Below are 22,477 nucleotides of genomic sequence, written 5' to 3' on the forward strand. Positions count from 1 at the left end.
CTTACTAAACATCAATCTGCAAGTTCCCCTGAATAAAACAATACCCCATATGTATGGGTACACATAAAGACGTGGCCACCAAATGCCCCAAAACAGGGGCAATGCATAAGGGCAATTTCAGTTGAAATTTTGGGGGCTGCGCTCTATGTGCACTTCCTGCAGTTTTTCAGTGTTAACCCCCCCTACCTGTAAAATAACCCCCACAAACTATATATTTCTGAAAAGTGTACACCTTCAGCTATTCAGAGACACCACTCTCCTCTTTCTACATGGAAAATTGTGGCCGCAGTCCCTTGCAGAAGTCAGCGCATTGGTCAGAAATCAAGGAAAAACCAGATACAAACCTAGATTTCTCCCCAAAATCTCCATGGCAACTACCAAAAACTTACTAAACATCAATCTGCAAGTTCCCCTGAATAAAACGATACCCCATATGTATGGGTACACATAAAGAGGTGGCCACCAAATGCCCCAAAACAGGGGCAATGCATAAGGGCAATTTCAGTTGAAATTTTGGGGGCTGCGCTCTATGTGCACTTCCTGCAGTTTTTCAGTGTTAACCCCCCCTACCTGTAAAATAACCCCCACAAACTATATATTTCTGAAAAGTGCACACCTTCAGCTATTCAGAGACACCACTCTCCTCTTTCTACATGGAAAATTGTGGCCGCAGTCCCTTGCAGAAGTCAGCGCATTGGTCAGAAATCAAGGAAAAAACAGACACAAACCTAGATTTCTCCCCAAAATCTCCATGGCAACTACCAAAAACTTACTAAACATCAATCTGCAAGTTCCCCTGAATAAAACGATACCCCATATGTATGGGTACACATAAAGACGTGGCCACCAAATGCCCCAAAACAGGGGCAATGCATAAGGGCAATTTCAGTTGAAATTTTGGGGGCTGCGCTCTATGTGCACTTCCTGCAGTTTTTCAGTGTTAACCCCCCCTACCTGTAAAATAACCCCCGCAAACTATATATTTCCAAAAAGTGCACACCTTCAGCTATTCAGAGACACCACTCTCCTCTTTCTACATGGAAAATTGTGGCCGCAGTCCCTTGCAGAAGTAAGCGCATCGGTCAGAAATCAAGGAAAAACCAGATACAAACCTAGATTTCTCCCCAAAATCTCCATGGCAACTACCAAAAACTTACTAAACATCAATCTGCAAGTTCCCCTGAATAAAACGATACCCCATATGTATGGGTACACATAAAGAGGTGGCCACCAAATGCCCCAAAACAGGGGCAATGCATAAGGGCAATTTCAGTTGAAATTTTGGGGGCTGCGCTCTATGTGCACTTCCTGCAGTTTTTCAGTGTTAACCCCCCCTACCTGTAAAATAACCCCCACAAACTATATATTTCTGAAAAGTGCACACCTTCAGCTATTCAGAGACACCACTCTCCTCTTTCTACATGGAAAATTGTGGCCGCAGTCCCTTGCAGAAGTCAGCGCATTGGTCAGAAATCAAGGAAAAAACAGACACAAACCTAGATTTCTCCCCAAAATCTCCATGGCAACTACCAAAAACTTACTAAACATCAATCTGCAAGTTCCCCTGAATAAAACGATACCCCATATGTATGGGTACACATAAAGACGTGGCCACCAAATGCCCCAAAACAGGGGCAATGCATAAGGGCAATTTCAGTTGAAATTTTGGGGGCTGCGCTCTATGTGCACTTCCTGCAGTTTTTCAGTGTTAACCCCCCCTACCTGTAAAATAACCCCCGCAAACTATATATTTCCAAAAAGTGCACACCTTCAGCTATTCAGAGACACCACTCTCCTCTTTCTACATGGAAAATTGTGGCCGCAGTCCCTTGCAGAAGTAAGCGCATCGGTCAGAAATCAAGGAAAAACCAGATACAAACCTAGATTTCTCCCCAAAATCTCCATGGCAACTACCAAAAACTTACTAAACATCAATCTGCAAGTTCCCCTGAATAAAACGATACCCCATATGTATGGGTACACATAAAGACGTGGCCACCAAATGCCCCAAAACAGGGGCAATGCATAATAATGGGGCTGCAATTTATGTGCACATCTCAAAGCTTTTCAGACAAATTTTCCCCTTACCTGTGAAAAAAACCATATAAACTGTATATTGATTAAAAAAAGACAACTTCAGCTATTCAGAGACACCACTCTTCTCTTTCTACATGGAAAATTGTGGCCGCAGTCCCTTGCAGAAGTCAGTGCTTTGGTCAGAAATTAAGGAAAAACCAGATACAAACCTAGATTTTGGTCAGAAATCAAGGAAAAACCAGATAAAAAACCTAGATTTCTCCCCAAAATCTCCATGGCAACTACCAAAAACTTACTAAACCTCAATTTGCAAGTTCCCCTGAATAAAACGATACCCCATATGTATGGGTGCACATAAAGACGTGTCCACCAAATGCCCCCAAACAGGGGCAATGCATAAGGGGGGGGCTGTGCTCTATGTGCTCTACCTGCAGTTATTTAGTCTAAACACCCCCATACCTGTGAAATAACCCCCGCAAACTATATATTTATGAAAAGTGCACACCTTCAGCTATTCAGAGACACCACTCTTCTCTTTCTACATGGAAAATTGTGGCCACAGTCCCTTGCAGAAGTCAGCGCTTTGGTCAGAAATCAAGGAAAAACCAGATACAAACCTAGATTTCTCCCCAAAATCTCCATGGCAACTACCAAAAACTTACTAACCATTAATCTGCAAGTTCCCCTGAATAAAACGATACCCCATATGTATGGGTGCACATAAAGACGTGGCCACCAAATGCCCCAAAACAGGGGCAATGCATAAGGGCAATTTCAGTTGAAATTTTGGGGGCTGCGCTCTATGTGCACTACCTGCAGTTTTTCAGTGTTAACCCCCCCTACCTGTGAAATAACCCCCACAATCTATATATTTACGAAAAGTGCACACCTTCAGCTATTCAGAGACACCACTCTTCTCTTTCTACATGGAAAATTGTGGCCGCAGTCCCTTGCAGAAGTCAGTGCTTTGGTCAGAAATCAAGGAAAAACCAGATACAAACCTAGATTTTGGTCAGAAATCAAGGAAAAACCAGATAAAAAACCTAGATTTCTCCCCAAAATCTCCATGGCAACTACCAAAAACTTACTAAACCTCAATTTGCAAGTTCCCCTGAATAAAACGATACCCCATATGTATGGTTGCACATAAAGACGTGGCCACCAAATGCCCCCTAACAGGGGCAATGCATAACGGGGGGCTTTGCTCTACCTGCAGTTATTTAGTCTAAACACCCCCATACCTATGAAATAACCCCCGCAAACTATATATTTCCAAAAAGTGCACACCTTCAGCTATTCAGAGACACCACTCTTCTCTTTCTACATGGAAAATTGTGGCCGCAGTCCCTTGCAGAAGTCAGCGCTTTGGTCAGAAATCAAGGAAAAACCAGATACAAACCTAGATTTTGGTCAGAAATCAAGGAAAAACCAGATAAAAAAACCTAGATTTCTCCCCAAAATCTCCATGGCAACTACCAAAAACTTACTAAACCTCAATTTGCAAGTTCCCCTGAATAAAACGATACCCCATATGTATGGGTGCACATAAAGACGTGGCCACCAAATGCCCCCAAACAGGGGCAATGCATAAGGGGGGGCTTTGCTCTACCTGCAGTTTTTCAGTGTTAACCACCCCTACCTGTGAAATAACCCCCACAATCTATATATTTACGAAAAGTGCACACCTTCAGCTATTCAGAGACACCACTCTTCTCTTTCTACATGGAAAATTGTGGCCGCAGTCCCTTGCAGAAGTCAGCGCATTGGTCAGAAATCAAGGAAAAACCAGATACAAACCTAGATTTCTCCCCAAAATCTCCATGGCAACTACCAAAAACTTACTAAACCTCAATTTGCAAGTTCCCCTGAATAAAACGATACCCCATATGTATGGGTGCACATAAAGACGTGGCCACCAAATGCCCCAAAACTGGGGCAATGCATAAGGGCAATTTCAGTTGAAATTTTGGGGGCTGCGCTCTATGTGCACTACCTGCAGTTTTTCAGTGTTAACCCCCCCTACCTGTGAAATAACCCCCACAATCTATATATTTACGAAAAGTGCACACCTTCAGCTATTCAGAGACACCACTCTTCTCTTTCTACATGGAAAATTGTTGCCGCTGTCCCTTGCAGAAGTCAGCGCTTTGGTCAGAAATCAAGGAAAAACCAGATACAAACCTAGATTTTGGTCAGAAATCAAGGAAAAACCAGATAAAAAACCTAGATTTCTCCCCAAAATCTCCATGGCAACTACCAAAAACTTACTAAACCTCAATTTGCAAGTTCCCCTGAATAAAACGATACCCCATATGTATGGTTGCACATAAAGACGTGGCCACCAAATGCCCCCTAACAGGGGCAATGCATAACGGGGGGCTTTGCTCTACCTGCAGTTATTTAGTCTAAACACCCCCATACCTATGAAATAACCCCCGCAAACTATATATTTCCAAAAAGTGCACACCTTCAGCTATTCAGAGACACCACTCTTCTCTTTCTACATGGAAAATTGTGGCCGCAGTCCCTTGCAGAAGTCAGCGCTTTGGTCAGAAATCAAGGAAAAACCAGATACAAACCTAGATTTTGGTCAGAAATCAAGGAAAAACCAGATAAAAAAACCTAGATTTCTCCCCAAAATCTCCATGGCAACTACCAAAAACTTACTAAACCTCAATTTGCAAGTTCCCCTGAATAAAACGATACCCCATATGTATGGGTGCACATAAAGACGTGGCCACCAAATGCCCCCAAACAGGGGCAATGCATAAGGGGGGGCTTTGCTCTACCTGCAGTTTTTCAGTGTTAACCACCCCTACCTGTGAAATAACCCCCACAATCTATATATTTACGAAAAGTGCACACCTTCAGCTATTCAGAGACACCACTCTTCTCTTTCTACATGGAAAATTGTGGCCGCAGTCCCTTGCAGAAGTCAGCGCATTGGTCAGAAATCAAGGAAAAACCAGATAAAAAACCTAGATTTCTCCCCAAAATCTCCATGGCAACTACCAAAAACTTACTAAACCTCAATTTGCAAGTTCCCCTGAATAAAACGATACCCCATATGTATGGGTGCACATAAAGACGTGGCCACCAAATGCCCCAAAACTGGGGCAATGCATAAGGGCAATTTCAGTTGAAATTTTGGGGGCTGCGCTCTATGTGCACTACCTGCAGTTTTTCAGTGTTAACCCCCCCTACCTGTGAAATAACCCCCACAATCTATATATTTACGAAAAGTGCACACCTTCAGCTATTCAGAGACACCACTCTTCTCTTTCTACATGGAAAATTGTTGCCGCTGTCCCTTGCAGAAGTCAGCGCTTTGGTCAGAAATCAAGGAAAAACCAGATACAAACCTAGATTTTGGTCAGAAATCAAGGAAAAACCAGATACAAACCTAGATTTCTCCCCAAAATCTCCATGGCAACTACCAAAAACTTACTAAACCTCAATTTGCAAGTTCCCCTGAATAAAACGATACCCCATATGTATGGGTGCACATAAAAACGTGGCCACCAAATGCCCCCAAACAGGGGCAATGCATAAGGGGGGTCTGTGCTCTATGTGCTCTACCTGCAGTTATTTAGTCTAAACACCCCCCTACCTGTGAAATAACCCCCGCAAACTATATATTTATGAAAAGTGCACAGCTTCAGCTATTCAAAGACACCACTCTTCTCTTTCTACATGGAAAATTGTGGCCGCAGTCCCTTGCAGAAGTCACGCTTTGGTCAGAAATCAAGGAAAAACCAGATACAAACCTAGATTTCTCCCCAAAATCTCCATGGCAACTACCAAAAACTTACTAACCATAAATCTGCAAGTTCCCCTGAATAAAACGATACCCCATATGTATGGGTGCACATAAGTACATGGCCGCCAAACCTGAAAATGCATAATATTGGGGCTGCACTCTATGCACCCCTTTTTTTTTTGCCTGCACCCGAATGAATGGAATACGCTCGGGTGCAGGCACATGTAGCCGATATACGCATGAAAACGCGTGAGAATGCAAAGTCTCGCGTTTTCATGCGTATATCGGCTACATGTGCCTGCACCCGAGCGTATTCCATTCATTCGGGTGCAGGCACAAGTAGCAGGCGTAGGGCTGAATTTTCGGCAAGCGTTTTTCCACTTGCTGAAAAAATCAGCCCTACGCCATGTGTGGCATCAGCCTAACCCTTGGCAATAGAAACTACCAGAACAATCTTAGCACCTCTGGACCTTTCTAGAACAACTGAAATCAAATGAAGTTAAAATGGAATAAAACCACTAAAAGCAATCAAAGAACAATAATTGCAATGAAATCGGTGGTCAGAGCCCTGGATCCACCAATGTCACTGCAAAAGCAACCTTTTTGGGGCACTAAATACACAATAAAGAACAATGCAAAGATAAAACACCATAAAATCAGTAAATTCAAATAAAAACCAACAGAAGAACAATTATTGCAATGAAATCGGTGGTCAGAGCCCTGGATCCACCAATGTCACTGCAAATTCAGCACCCAATAGCAATACAAAAGTTACAGTGCAATAGAATAATTCAAAAACAGAAATCAATTATTAAAATGCAAAAAAAACACTAAAATGCAACCAAATAAATCAGATAATTATAGAGCAAGATCAGAAATAAAGTTTTAGTAAAAAAAAAAGACTGCCAGAGAAAGCAAAGAAAGAAAGAAAAGAAAAGAAAGAAAGAAAAAAAAAAAAAAAAGTGTAAGTGTGTGTGTAAGTGTCTGTGTGTGCTTGGGAAAGTTGTAAATAAGTGTGTATGTGTGTAAAAGTGTAATAATGACAAAGATAGAAGAAGAAATGGAAAAAAAAAAAAAAAAAAAATTTTAGACAGTTGAGATAGAAATAAGCAAAATAAACAGTGGTTAGAGAGTTGTAGTTCAGCTTACACAATGCAGGCAGGCGATCAGGGCGACCAATCTGGCAGGAAGGCAGCAGGAAGGCAGCAGGGGGGCTCCAGCAGTCTCACGTGGCAGCAGAGTGAAGAGGCGACGGCGGGGGCGGCGACAATTAAAGGGACAGCAGTGGACACGTCATCAATGCGTGTCCACTGCTGTCATTGGCTGAGGACCCGGATCGGCGGCGCTGGGGGACCCGGATCGGTGAGTATGTCCTCTCTTGCTCGTTGCCTAGGGGGTTGTGCAGGCTTTACAAGCGCTGCGCTGCTTTAAAAGCGAGCGCAGCGCTTGTAAACCCATTAGTGCTGTAGGACGTAGATTCTACGTTCTATGGCACTTTGGTCCCTTGGTACCTAGGACGTAGAATCTACGTCCTATGGCACTAAAAAGGTTAAACCACCATACTGTTCCACAGACTTCAAATGATATATCCTATATACCTCTCCCTGTAACAATTTAGTGTCCAGATCACCCCTCCTTATATTCCACTTTGGTTTATCAATGACCTGAAACATCACCGTCCCTCTGCCGCATGCTTTTCAACGACATGTTTGGCAACAGTAGATTTCAAATCCTTCCTATCTATTGCTGCCAAGTGTTCAAGGAACCTAGTTCCTGCTCTCCGAATGGTCTTACCCACATACTGGGCTCCGCATTCACAAGTTGCCAGGTAAACTATACCCTTAGATTGGCAATTAAAATATTGAGGAATGTTAAAACTGTGACCTGTGTAAGTACAGGTAAAATTATCTGACACCTTAATCACATTGCAGGCCTTACACCTGTTTTTACCACATCTGAAAGTGCCCTTATATTGCAGCCATGTCGATCCTTGTTCATTAATACCAGAGGAATACAGACTCCTAGAAACCCAGAAGGCTATGTTCCTTTCTCTCCTGAAAACAAATTGGGGATTTTTATCAAGGGTACTACCCAAAACAGGATCTTGTAATAGCACTCCCCAGTGCTTCCGAATACTCCTCTGTATATCGAACACTCCTCTCCTGTATGTTGTGCAGAACCTGGGTCTAGATTTTATTCCCTGTTCGCACCCTGAATCCTTAGGGTGATGCCACACGTGGCATTTTTACGCTGCGTATTTTCTAATTCTCTCAGCGGCTGAAAAATGCGTGATATCATCATCCATAGAAATAACTTGAAAAGACTTGAAGCAAACCACACAATGCAGAAATACGCTAGAAAACGCTTTAGCACAGATTTTTCAAGCGTTGGCTGAAATACGCCAGTATTTGCAAAGCAAGCTATTCCTATGTATACACAAAGGCAGATGCCAGACCTAGCTGAAATACGCAGTGTTTTTTACTATTTCGCACTATTAGCACCATGGAAACGGGATTTGCTACGTCACCAGTACTAGGCTGAAAAACGCCATAGTCGGGCTGTGTGGCTTGTGCGGCGTTTTTAGGCTGAGAAAAAACGCAGCGTAAAAACGCCACATGTGGCATCAGCCTTAGGTTTCTGATTCAACAGATCAGATCTACTAGTGGCCACGGCTCTATCATATGCCCTTTTAATAGTTTGAGTATAATAGTTTTGTTGTGTAAATCTGTCCCACAATTGCATATTGGTTTTGAAACGCATCCCAGGATGAGCATATACGTCTAAGACGCAAAAATTGTCCCACTGGGATACCCCTCAAACACGTAACAGGATGCCCACTATCAGCATGTAGGAGTGTTACGCATGATTGGCTTACAAAAAAGATCCGTCTGTATCATGTTGTTATTTACACTAAAAACTACATCCAGGAATGGGATCCTCACCTTATCTGTCTCATAGGTAAATTTAATACCCTCCACCGCTTCATTGCAATAATTTACAAAAGACTGTAAGGATGGTTCATCACCATCCCAAACTCCAATATAATCTTCAATATAGCGATAAAAGCGGACGTGGAGTCTCTCCCACCAACCCATAAAAAGGTTGGCGTAGGTGGGAGCGAAGGAAGCACCCATCACGGCTCCACGTCTTTGGAGATAGAAGTGACCATCAAAAAGAAAATAATTTGTATATAACAGAAACATAATGGACTACATAATGAATTCAATCTGACTAATAGAAAAATGGTCACCTCGATCCAACCAATACTGTATGGACTGTAAACCCACCCCATGGTCTATAGATGAATATACGGCAGTAACGTCCATCGTGAACCACCTATATGTGGGCTTCCATTCCAAGTCTGCTAACTTATTAACACACATCGTTGTGTCCTGCAAAAAAGTTGGTAGTTGCAGAACTAAAGGTATTAATAGTCTATCCACATAACGTGAAAGGCCCTCATTCAAGCCCCCAATTCCATCTACTATCGGGCGGCCTTTAACATCATCCAATGACTTGTGGACTTTTGGAAGGATTTGGAAAATGGGAATAATCGGATGAGTACAATATAGATATTCATATTCCTTTTTATCTAAAATACCCATTGCATAGCCCTCCAACAGGAGATCACCCAATTGTCTCTGAAAAACCTTTGTGGGATCTTCTGATAGGGGAGTATAAGCGTCTGTATCTAGCAATTGTCGCATTATCTCCTTCTCATATGTACTCGCATCTAGCACTACCACTGAGCCCCCCCTTATCCACAGCCTTAATAAACACATCCTTATTTTTACTCAGGGACTTAAGGGCATGACATTCCCCAACCGTCAAATTGTTATATACAAATTTCCTTGATTCTTGGCTCCACCTATTGGCTAAAGTAGCAATACCCCGTTGGACCAATTTTTGGAACATATTAATATAATGACTTCTAGATTGAATAGGATAATAATAAGATTTTTTCTTAAAGGACATGTAAAGCCTACATTTGCCTACAATGTATATCAGTTGGGCAAGTCCCTCCCCCACCCAAATAGCATTATTTGTACTGCATATATCCCCTCCGTTTGCCAGCACCATCACAGTTTCCTAAAGCAAATAGCAGCTTTCACCCGGTGGCCATTTTCCCTCTGATACATAATCAGTTACATTTAAATCTGCTAACAGCATACACACACACACAGACCCTTATTCAGCATACATTTCATCAAGAATACAGGCTCACACAGGTACAACTGTCTCTGATAAAGTTCTGCTCTGTTTGAGCACTGTAATGGTAAAGCTGAGCTCAGGAGAAAAAAACTGAAGCAGACATCTAGAGTTTCTATGGGAACCAGCAATGCCATCTCTTCACTGGCTGCTAGACTGTGGGGAGTGTTTAGTAATCTGAGTTTAGAACAACTGAGCATGCCCACAAGCCAACAGCCAAAGCAAATTCCTGAGTGGGCGAGTGGGTTACAGGAGGAGAAGGCAATCTAAGTGATTAAGGGGATACTGCAGCCTTACTATTAACCTCTGGACAACCAGTGTGGCAGGTCCTTTAAGACCAGAATGGACTACCGAAATATTACCTGGGTCCACATTTGAACCCTCCTCTTGTAGATCCTGTAAACCTGTAATGTACATTCATCACGAAAATCAAACACATGTGATCCAAATCCAAATACCATGTACCTTCTATGTGTCTCTCTGAGTAATGTCTATGTAAAGTTATCAGACGGACAAACCTATTAAGGTCTAGAATGGTTGTAAAAGGATCACAATGTGCATCAGGTATGTAATTTAGCCCCCGGGTAAGCAAGCTCAATTCATCCGAAGTCAAAGTATGCGATGATAGATTAATAACATTTACTTCAGCTTGATCGAATCCATTCGAATCTTGATCATCTGATAAAGGGATAGGCTCCATACAGTTCCCAATATGTCTATTGTTTAGCTTCTGGTGAAGTGGCGAGAAGCCATGAAATGCGTAAAGCTGTGGGTGCCTAACTCCGTGATGGTTTTAATTTTTGAATAAAAGTGATATTTTATGGAAGGATGTTCCTGTGCTCTGTCTACAATTTATCCAGTTCTGCCTGGATCGGGGGCGTTGTCTGAGACGTTGCAGCACGGAGCACCTAGTTGCAGTTCAACCCATCTGGTGAGTGCTCCCCTGTTTTGCTATTTCAAGATATCAGTGATTATTTGGCTAAAAATAGTTTATGTTCTCAGTTTGTAATATATAGAGGCGTTGCTTAGTGTTTTAACTATGGAGGGAGCTTGAAGTGTTATAACTTTGATTATTAAACTTGTCATATGTGGTCAAGACAGTCTTGAGAGGAGTCTCTTGCTCACTAAGCAGGAGCTAGCAGGGTCAGATAGTTTGGGGGGAGGAGATGATGGAAGGTTGATGAGGTAGTAAGCTGTGGGTGACAATGAGAAGTCTTATGTGGGCAAAAGGAAAATTGAGGCTGCTCAGGGGTTTGTGCATCCCTGCAGATATGCCAGATTGTGTGAAGAAGATAGGAGAGTGAACTCTGATTTGGCAGTTCTATATGGGGCTGATAATCTGTCATCCGGATCGCTACAACCGAACAGTTTGCTGTCTACCTAGTGCTAGTGACAATGTGGAATCCCTTTGGGTAGAGATTTCAGCAGGGCTAAATGATATAAACCACCTTGTATAAGTGAGAAGGATGAGGCCCAGCTACTATTGCAAATGGAAGAGGCTTCACAACTGGGTCAAGTTGTTATTATGGGGGACTTTAATTATCCAGACATTGACTTGAGTAATGGGGTGGCCAAGTCAGAAAAAGCTAGTAGGTTTGTAAATATGCTGGGTGAGCATTTGGGAACCAGTGATCATAACATAGTCTCCTTTCTCCTTTGAGATAATATTACAGAGACAGCTCTATAAGGGAGTAACCAAAACACTAAATTTTACCAGTATAAGGGCACCTTTGCAATGTATCAACTGGGAAAGGCTTTTCGTGGGGTTCAACACAGAAGGAAAATGGAATCTCTTTAAAACATTGTAGAACGATTTGACAAAATTGGAGAACTGGGCAGCAAAATGGAAAATGAGGTTCAGTGTTGACAAGTGTAAAGTTATGCACTTTGGTAAAAATAATACAAACACAAGTTATATACTAAATGGTAGTGTGATGTCATGTTTGTTTACACACACTGCAGCATTTTTTCCCATCATTTTCAATGAATGGGATTTTCCCTGCACCTAACTGCACCAAACTTGTGTGACTGCAAATGTATTTTGAAATAATAATGTTAAAATCAGCCAAAATCTTAACTGATTTTATATATAGCTCTAAGATGGGAAAGCACTATTAGAGATGTTGTTCTAAAAAAAGCAGTTAAATCAGGATTAAAGCACAGCTAACTGGAGCTCTGTGGGCGTGATTCATTTTCTGCTCATGTTTCACTAGTGAGGCTCCAGTAAACAAAGTCTTGTGTTTTTTTTTAATCTGATAGGACAGTCCCTGCTTTTGGTTTTTTCAAGTCCGGTGCAGAACAGTCCCCTGCTTTTTTTCCACATCAGACCTAATGTAAGGATAAGATGCAAAATATGAAGGCTTCTAATTTAAAAATGGTAGACATTTTTAATAATTTTATATTGCAGATTTATTTTATTTGGTTTAAATAACACACACAAGGATTACAATGTTGTGATTTAAATATCTACATGAAATATGAGTCAGTATTTAGAAAATTAGCAGAAATCTAGATTTAGTGGTCTGTGGCTATACACAAGCACAATAGGGTCTAGCTTTGCAATTTCTGCAAGTTTTCCCTGAACAGGCTTTTTGGCCGAAGGCTCAAGCTTCATAAATCTGCCCCTTCGTGTTAATAAACCTTTCTCCCTGATAGTACATCAGGTTTCTGATTTTTTTGGCTCGAGGCCATCTTTGATGTCCAAAATATGGTCCAGGTACCCCTCAACTGAAAACAAGATTAATGACTTCTATTCTTTAGTGCATAAATAAAAAACCCCAAAAGAAGAATAAAAAATGCCACCCTCTCTATATGCTTTTCTAGAAGCTAAACTGCTAGAGGAACAATTCAGTGGCAATCAAGTATAAGCACTACAGTATCTAAACTGGGTGATGAGACAATGAGATCTGATTAGGTGATTGAAAAATGTAAATTATAACACATAAATTATAAATAAAAATAAAGAACTGAATATTATTGAATAATGCATTAGGGAACCAGGACAAAAATAATTTTCTTATGAGCGAAAGCTGAGCAGCTCTCAAGGTTACAGAAGGAGTCATAGAATGCATAACGTAGATGACTCTTGGGCTGATAGATTTAGACAAGTGCATCTAGTTCATTTTATCCTTCCCATTCACCCTTCCACTTCTCTTCATATCTTTCTCTGAGATTAACATACATTGGCTTTTTCAGTCATAAAATGAGAATATTTTGAGCATTTTAAACAGTGTTATCCTCTATTAAATAGCTATAGTTTTGAGATTCACTAAGAAATTATTCTTTATTCATTGAAAATTGGATGGTTATTAAAAATCTATTTTTTACACACAGTTCTTTAAATGGTTTGTTCACCTTTGTACAACATTCACAAATCTAACAGTTCACAAAAATAGAACAATCTTTGCCATATACATAGTTAACAAAAAAAACGTGCAGCTGAAGAGATATTCACCTCAGGATCATCTAGGGTTGCCACCTACCTGGACAGCCCGGTTTTAGGAAGGGCTGACCAGATTAGGAATTCTGGGCAGGACTCAGTAACATTGATCGTCAATTGGCTAAGAAAGCCGGCAAAGGTGGCAACCATAGGATCATCCCTCTGCTGATCCTTCACTTCTGCACAGACCCTGTGCTGGGGAGGGGGACGGGGAGTTGTTATAAGTGACTATAAATACTACAGTTGCTTTTTTATTTCCTTATATGATGTCACACATAGTACTGGCAGCAGACTTAACTCCTATTGACTGTGTCTCCTGTCAGTCCAACACTGCTTCTTGTGCCTGTGACAGAGTGCAGCAAATCTAACATATATCTATGTTGGTCGCACGAAACATCGTCAGATCGCCACGTGTATGGCCAGCTTAACAGTATGTTAGATATGTGATATGCTAATTCTCTTTAACAATGTCTTTGCAAGGAAGAAATTAGCCAATGACCTTTCAATTTGTGCAACTGGTTAGGTACACAAGCAGCCAATGAAATGGTCCAATAGAAAAAGGTAAGGGCAAAGCCTGGGTTTTATGATGTAAGTATATAGGAAGTTCTCAGTGTGTCAGGTTCAAAATAGGCCACTCCTGATCAGAGAGGCAGATGAGCGACTGATTTAACAGATATAAAAAGTATCTTTTACAGTGGCCTTTTTACTTTTTTATGGTAAATGGATTTTCTGACATGCTGAGAGCATTGTTTGGTGTTTAATAAGATTTGAAGCTGAACAACCCCTTTAAGTATAACAATTAGGCTTTCTAGAAAGTCTGCATTAAAATCCCGTCTCCTGTGTTTTAATATTTATTATGTAGTACTGTGGAATATGAAATGCAGGAAAATAATTCTGCAATTTTTTTTGTTTGCATGGGCTTAGTCTCTACAGTTAGACATCTTTAAGCAAATGTTAATGGTTAATTAAAAAGCAGAAATGCATGGAGAACTGCTTATTAGGTAACCATGAGGATTTTAAATGTGTCTGGTATAGAAGTGATGAGGCAGCAACACTACAGTATTCATATGACAGATTAAACCTTAGCCTTCCTTATCAGGCATGAATTTCTCTCACTACCTGAGAAAACAGGCCCAGTATATAAAAAACCTTATCTGATCTGTGGATGCATGGCCATGCCCCTGATCCAACCCAATCAAGCTCATTCAAGCTTCTGATCATGCTGCAGTAGGCCATAAAGCGCATTAAGCAGATTATTTCTACTCAGTATCTCTCAGAAATCAGTCATGTGGGGCATAGTGTCAAATGCTTTGGCAAAATCCAAATAGATCACATCTACTGCAACCCCACTGTCCAGCTTCTTACTAACCTCATCATAAAAAGCATTCAGATTTGTCTAACATGACCTGCCCTTCCTAAAGCCGTGCTTGCCCATCACTGATGTCAAACTTACTGGCCTGTAATTGCCAGACTGAGACCGTATTCCCTTTTTAAATATAGGAATTCCATGAGATTTCTGCTATCCATATGTTACTATGTTACTATTTTACTAAATAATCTGCTTAATGTGCTTTGTGGCCTAATGCAGCATCATCAGAAGCACAGTTACCATAAAGAAAACCATGACAAAAAAATTAAAACTTTAAGTGCCTATATTATAAAATCAAATATCATCAGTAGAAAAAAGACATCTGAACAAGATATGCATACTGAAATATTAATAATATGTAAACATGAACCCATATATGTAAGTAACATATATATTTATATATTGCTACATAATAATTAATTGCAATTACCAAATCAGCCCCCCATAACAATTTTTGACAAATGTTTTGCAAATCTCCATTCCTTGCTCTTCCCTTATGTACCCAGTGCCAATATGCAATATGACATACTTTTCTCTTGTTTTTCCTGTTCATTCACCTTCTGCTCTTAACTTCTACTGCCACTTTTATTATACTGTCTACTCTTATTCCTACTTCCTTTATATTCTTAAATTTCTCTACACTTCATGCTCTCTCCTTTGCTCTCAGCTTCCCTTCTGCACTTTGATTCTCCCTCATTGCCTTCTGGTCTCTCCATATATCTATTCTGTTTTCCTCTTTAACCTATTTCCTTGTAAAACATACACAAACACACACACAACAGTTTCTCTTAATTCCCTTAATATAATCAGTAATACCAAACATAATTAAATTTTTGACTGGTTTTCAATTTAGCTTCATTCTGTACATTTTGACCTATTTTTTGTTAGATGCAGTACTAAGAAATATTGCCTGAGACCTGAAATCCCTGTAAACTTCTGCAGAAGAAAATCATCAAACAAAATAATCAAAAGAGCTGACAATTTAACCTGGACATTAGTCCAAGCTGAATATCTGGACTCATACCTAGAATCAGAGTAACCAATTTAAAAAGCATTTATACCCAACATTCTTAATAAAATCCCAGAATACACATAAAGGATACAGATAAAAATGATAACATGTACTTTATATTTGCCCACCTACAGATGCTATGAAGACAGATGCCAGAAATGACTGATGTGGAATCTGGGGTAACAGATTTTGCAGCATCAGGAAGAGCTGGTCGCCGAAATGCCTTACCGGATATATTGGGTTCCCCAGCTGGAGGAGAGACCTCGGACCTCCCAAAGAAATTAGCAGAGCTCTCTTTATCTGAAGGTACCAAGCATTTACTTTAATAAAAATGCAAATGCAATATATTGCATGGAAAGAAAAGGCCTTGCACACCACCCCCTAAAAACATACAACTGTAGAGTTTACAGTTAAACAGCAGAAAAGGCTGATGGCAGTGATTTTATATTGAATTTTCCTTTCAACCTTTACATAAACTTGGTCTTGGTCTCATAAAAAAACAAAACAAAAAACACAAACATTACACAAAAGCAGCAGATTGTCATGGTCAGTTATGGGTTATTTTTTGCCAATTGTCATCTATAAACGAAGAAAAAGGGGTTTTTTATGTAGCACCATGTATAGTGCATTTTTAAAGCCTGCTCCACTGAGCTTCTAGTATTCTTGTCCCTTCAGAAGCCTTACATAGTTAGATGTACTTGTTTGGCCTGGTCACCTAACAAGTAGAATGTTTGCCCTGCAAACACTCAAGTCTGGTTGATCTGGTAGAATAAAAACTAGCAATTTGATCACATACCCTTATCACTCTAAGGCCCAATCAGTACTTAATAACATATTAAGCAGACACTAAAGGTGGCCATACACGTGGCGATCTGACGATGTTTCGTACGACCATCGGTCGCACGAAACATCGTAAGATCCGCCACACACCATTCAGGGCTGAATCGGCAGGTAAGGAGGTAGAAACAATAGGATTTCTACCTCCTTCTGCCGATTCAGCTCTGAAGGGAGAATTTTGGTCAGGCGCCTTCTATGGCGCCCGATCAAAATTTTCAAACTTGTCCGATCGGCGAGTCGTCCGATATCGGCAGCTTCCTGCGATATCGGTCGACTCGCCGACATGCCATACACGCACCGATTATCGTACGAAACGAGGTTTCGTACGATAATATCGGTGTGTGTATGGCCACCTTAACAGTGACCAAAGGACAACCATCACACACCCATGTAGGCAGTCAGTCTTTATGCCCCTAAACTAATGGGTTTATGAATGCAAGCTAAACCAGTGTGCTAACACCCCCTTGGCCCTTGGTCTTATGCAGTTTTTTCCTACCCTAGATGGAGGTGGAGAAGAAGCTTCAGCAGAGGCACCACCAGAGAACCAAGAAAAATCTGAGGAGACCTGAAAGTTTTAAGCAGGAAAAATACACACATTGAGGTTTGGAGCATGAAGATGCTTCCAGATACTATGAGACTGGATTATAACTGCAGTGCTGTGTATGGACTATGCAACACAATTAGTAAGGTTGGGACCAAAATCCATTTTCTACTCTAGCTTGAGGTAGGGTAAAATTACACAAGATAAGGAGCAACTCAATGACAAAGAATGTTAAGTAAGCTCTATTTTATAGTACTGGTTCTGTTATAATCATAAACATGAAAAAGATGGATATAACATATACAAGTTTATTGCTTTACCAAAATGAGGTGGTTGTTTAGAAGCACTGACTAGCTACTACATTTTGTTACAATGCTCACTGATAGGGAACCTGCTGTGTCTCTCCAGTTTTTGCTGCATTACAACCCCCCTCAGACTTTTCTGATAGTGAGAGGTCAGATGATGTCAGGATCAGGGATGTTAAACTTGTGGCCCTACAGATATTATTGATCCAGTACCACCACTCAGCCTTTGGGATCCTGGGATTTATAGTTCTTCAACATAATTTTTGGGCTACATTTTGTATATCCTTGGCCTAAAGGTAGCACAGCTTATAGTACCCAGGGGCTGCATTAGGCTACTGCAGTTGTACTTTAGCAAGTGATGGAGAAGTGCGTTTATCCGTGCTAGAAGTATGTTGTCTTGTCTGCAGTCTAGCAAGGATTTCCAGTTGCTATAGTGCTAGAAATCACTGCAGGAATTGGGTCACCTTCTGATATTACTCCTAAGAGTTATTGTTTGTCTCCGAAGGGGAAAATATGTAAAGGGAACCAAGTTCTTCAGTGCCTTAATGTCTTAATTTTCCAGTGTGACAGCCTACAAAAAAAAGAAAGAAAACAGAGCCTGTATGAGCTACATTTAATTGGGACGCAGCCAACATCTACAAGATGATCACCGCATTTATGTGTCACTATGTCAGCCAATGTAGCAATGTTTGTGTACTGAATCGTTTGATATGAAAAATAAAAAATGATATGGTGACTTGTCTATATCATTTGTATACTCATTAGGGGTCATTTACTTAAATGTGTGCACCTTGATGCAAAATTCAGCACTATTGCAATGCAGCACTGTTGTACATGTGCTCTGTTTTTAGGGGGGATATAACATTACAGCCCTGGCTTACAGGTATAAAAAATGAATTGATTTATAAGCAAGGTGAAGAAGAATTTATAACACAGTTGGAAGAAACAGTCTTTTTAGTGGCTCTACATGTGTGAAACACATGACCATACGGTATTACTTAACTGAATTTAAATACCTGCATAATATGGATAAACAGGTGCATAAGTAAATTGTGGCCTAGAAAGATTCTAGAATAAGATATCAGTTTTTCCATGCTGTTAAGGTTTAGAATCCATATAAATATACTTGAAACACTGGAGCATAGCATCACTCCATATAGTGTATAGTAGTGATGTGAGGGCCAGAAAAAAACCTTCACCAGACTCTAACCTGCAAAATCTTATCCTGCATCTGACCCTAACCTGTAAAATGTTACCGTTGTAGGACCCACACCCCACCAGTACGTGGGTCTTTCTGCTGTGGACACTTCTTCTGCATACACCATAGATTTAAAGACAGGGAACCTTCTGAAACAGAGAAAGAGTGTATTTCCCCAGCTTGACCCACACCCAACCCGAACACACCAGGGTCGGCCAAATTTCAACCCTAACCATCTGACCTAAGGGTAAACCCAGGGGTCCCATGGGTCAAGCTGCTCATCACTAGTGCATACTGCCTATAAATATTGTTTTTATTATTGACCACATGTGAGTATCAATGGTTGTAATACTTCTGGTCAGAGGTAATTGCTTATCTGGTCAGAGATAATTCATAAACCATGCATGTGGATATTGTACAGATAGATAAAAAATAGGACTGCACCTTACATGATTTTATTTTGAATAATATTAAGTCTGAAATGTGAACATAGCATATGTTTAGGTTCCCTGTAATATGTAAGGTAAACACAGTGAAGTTTAGACTCATAATGGGGCAATGAGGTCAGACTTGTTTGATGTGCCAATTTTCAAAAGACTTTTCCAATGCAACTCATTAAATCTATATACACGCGGAATAATTTTCTTGCATACAGATTCACACATGCTAATTTAGACTCATCCTGATTCACAGTATGCAATAACAAAAATGAACCATATGATCAATCATAATCTTGTTTGAAGGACTTCTGAATATTCATGCACATTTCTGGGCAAGTTGTTCCACATGTATCTGTCTAGAAGTGAACAAAATGACCATATATCTTTATGTTAATAAGCTGAATATGCCTTGAATCTATTACTATGGAGCACAGGAAATATATCCTTGTGGTTTTCTCTGGCTATTTTCATATGGAAAAAATGTACATACACTTTTAATATTTTAATAACTCTTAGGGGCACATTTACTAATCCACGAACGCCCAAAAAGCGTCCGAATGGGTTTTTTTCGTAATGATCGGTACTTTGCGACTTTTTCGCGAATTGTCGCGACTTTTTCGAGCTCTCAATACAAAAGTTGAGACAATTCGCGAAAGTCGTAATGGCTATGAAAAAGTCGCGACAATTCACGAAAGTCATAATGGCAATGAAAAAGTCGCGACAATTCATGAAATTTGTAATGGCTATGAAAAAGTCGCGACAATTCGCGCAAGTCGCAACGGTTACGAAAAAGTCACGACAATTTACGGAAAAGTTGTAACGGCGACGTAAAAATCGCAAAAAATACGAAAAAGTCGCAAAATGTTCGTTTTCCAATCCGAATTTTTCTCATTCGGATTCGTGGATTAGTAAATTAGCCCCTTAGTATTGGTGAGTCAAAAGCACAGGCCCCTACCTCCAAAAGATACAAAAGTTTGGGGCTTTTGGTGTCCTGATTTTGACAATGCTAATAATACAAAAAAGCTCTTTTCCTATAATATAGCAGGGTAAAATATAATAAGGGTCATTTATGATCAAAAGGACAGTTTGCAAAATTGTGAATGCAATTTGCCATGTTTTTCACCCAGAATGCTGCATTTCTCCACTTAATTGGGGATGTGAGAAGTGGCAAGAATAGCAAACTCTCCATCATGCCATGATATTGCTTATTTATATATTTTTATGTGTAATGCTTTAATAGGGCGATTGTATTAAAGATTATGTAATACAAATCACATATCAAAGTCATATATCACAATTGTAGTATGCATGCTGCAAAATAAACAGCATATACATACTGATAGCTAGGACAACAACAGAATCCTGGCTGACTCTATCCTATGTGAGATTTCCAACCATGCTCTGAGTATATATTTCTCTAAATATATAAATAAGTGCAGATGTACAAAAATATGTAAAAAAGCATTTAAATCAGTTATTCCCCTCTTATATCACAATTCCTGTCCTTTTATGTGAGCTGTCTAGCCAGATCCATGTCTCTTCATTTTGTTTTTTAACTTTTTTTTTTTTTAATCTCCCAGAGGACCCCTTGTGTCAGCTGGAAGCTAGGCACAATAATTACTGTAGGTGAAATGGGAGCTGTGTTGGCTTTTTTTACTCCCCCTACACACACCCTAATAGATTGATTAAACATGATGTTTCTGTCTCAATTCAAGCTGTGGATTTTTAGCAAAAAATGTTTAAATTATATCATATAGAGTTATACATGCATACAGAAAAAATACAGAAACAAAGCTACTATACAGTGGTGTGAAAAACTATTTGCCCCCTTCCTGATTTCTTATTCTTTTGCATGTTTGTCACACAAAATGTTTCTGATCATCAAAAACCGTTAACTATTAGTCAAAGATAACATAATTGAACACAAAATGCAGTTTTTAAATGAAGGTTTATGTTATTAAGGGAGAAAAAAAACTCCAAATCTACATGGCCCTGTGTGAAAAAGTGATTGCCCCCCTTGTTAAAAAATAACTTAACTGTGGTTTATCAATTTCAATTTTCGATTTCAATATCAATTTCTGTAGTCACCCCCAGGCCTGATTACTGCCACACCTGTTTCAATCAAGAAATCACTTAAATAGGAGCTATCTGACACAGAGAAGTAGACCAAAAGCACATCAAAATCTAGGACATCATGCCAAGATCCAAAGAAATTCAGGAACAAATGAGAACAAAAGTAATTGAGATCTATCAGTCTGGTAAAGGTTATAAAGCCATTTCTAAAGCTTTGGGACTCCAGCGAACCACAGTGAGAGCCATTATCCACAAATGGCAAAAACATGGAACAGTGGTGAACCTTCCCAGGAGTGGCCGGCCGACCAAAATTACCCCAAGAGCGCAGAGACAACTCATCCGAGAGGCCACAAAAGACCTGCAGGCCTCACTTGCCTCAATTAAGGTCAGTGTTCACGACTCCACCATAAGAAAGAGACTGGGCAAAAACGGCCTGCATGGCAGATTTCCAAGGCACAAACCACTTTTAAGCAAAAAGAACATTATGGCTCGTCTCAATTTTGCTAAAAAACATCTCAATGATTGCCAAGACTTTTGAGAAAATACCTGGTGGACCGACGAGACAAAAGTTGAACTTTTTGGAAGGTGCGTGTCCCGTTACATCTGGCGTAAAAGTAACACAGCATTTCAGAAAAAGAACATCATACCAACAGTAAAATATGGTGGTGGTAGTGTGATGGTCTGGGGTTGTTTTGCTGCTTCAGGACCTGGAAGGCTTGCTGTGATAGATGGAACCATGAATTCTACTGTCTACCAAAAAATCCTGAAGGAGAATGTCCGGCCATCTGTTCGTCAACTCAAGCTAAAGTGATCTTGGGTGCTGCAGCAGGACAATGACCCAAAACACACCAGCAAATCCACTTCTGAATGGCTGAAGAAAAACAAAATGAAGACTTTGGAGTGGCCTAGTCAAAGTCCTGACCTGAATCCTATTGAGATGTTGTGGCATGACCTTAAAAAGACGGTTCATGCTAGAAAATCCTCAAATAAAGCCGAATTACAACAATTCTGCAAAGATGAGTGGGCCAAAATTCCTCCAGAGCGCTGTAAAAGACTCGTTGCAAGTTATCGCAAACGCTTGATTGCAGTTATTGCTGCTAAGGGTGGCCCAACCAGTTATTATGTTCAGGGGGCAATTACTTTTTCACACAGGGCCATGTAGGTTTGGATTTTTTTTCTCCCTAAATAATAAAAACCCTCATTTAAAAACTGCATTTTGTGTTTACTTGTGTTATCTTTGACTAATAGTTAAATGTG

The 22,477-nt window shown here is 40.2% G+C and overlaps 1 protein-coding gene across 2 annotated transcripts in view; it reads left to right on the plus strand.

Annotated features, from left to right (window-relative positions):
• The window catches only part of pkib (protein kinase (cAMP-dependent, catalytic) inhibitor beta), an 88,385-nt gene extending 70,132 nt beyond the window's left edge, over positions 1-18,253 (plus strand). For both annotated transcript variants that reach the window (XM_012963688.3, XM_012963689.3), the window contains exons 2-3: positions 15,961-16,132; positions 17,165-18,253. In XM_012963688.3, coding sequence (XP_012819142.1) covers positions 15,976-16,132; positions 17,165-17,232 — 225 coding nt within the window. In that variant the 5' untranslated portion in view covers positions 15,961-15,975 and the 3' untranslated portion in view covers positions 17,233-18,253. The remainder of the gene's footprint in view (positions 1-15,960; positions 16,133-17,164) is intronic.
• Positions 18,254-22,477: the final 4,224 nt, after the last annotated feature.

The sequence above is a fragment of the Xenopus tropicalis genome, chromosome 5, assembly GCF_000004195.4.
Source record: "Xenopus tropicalis strain Nigerian chromosome 5, UCB_Xtro_10.0, whole genome shotgun sequence".
NCBI classification, from domain to species: domain Eukaryota; kingdom Metazoa; phylum Chordata; class Amphibia; order Anura; family Pipidae; genus Xenopus; species Xenopus tropicalis.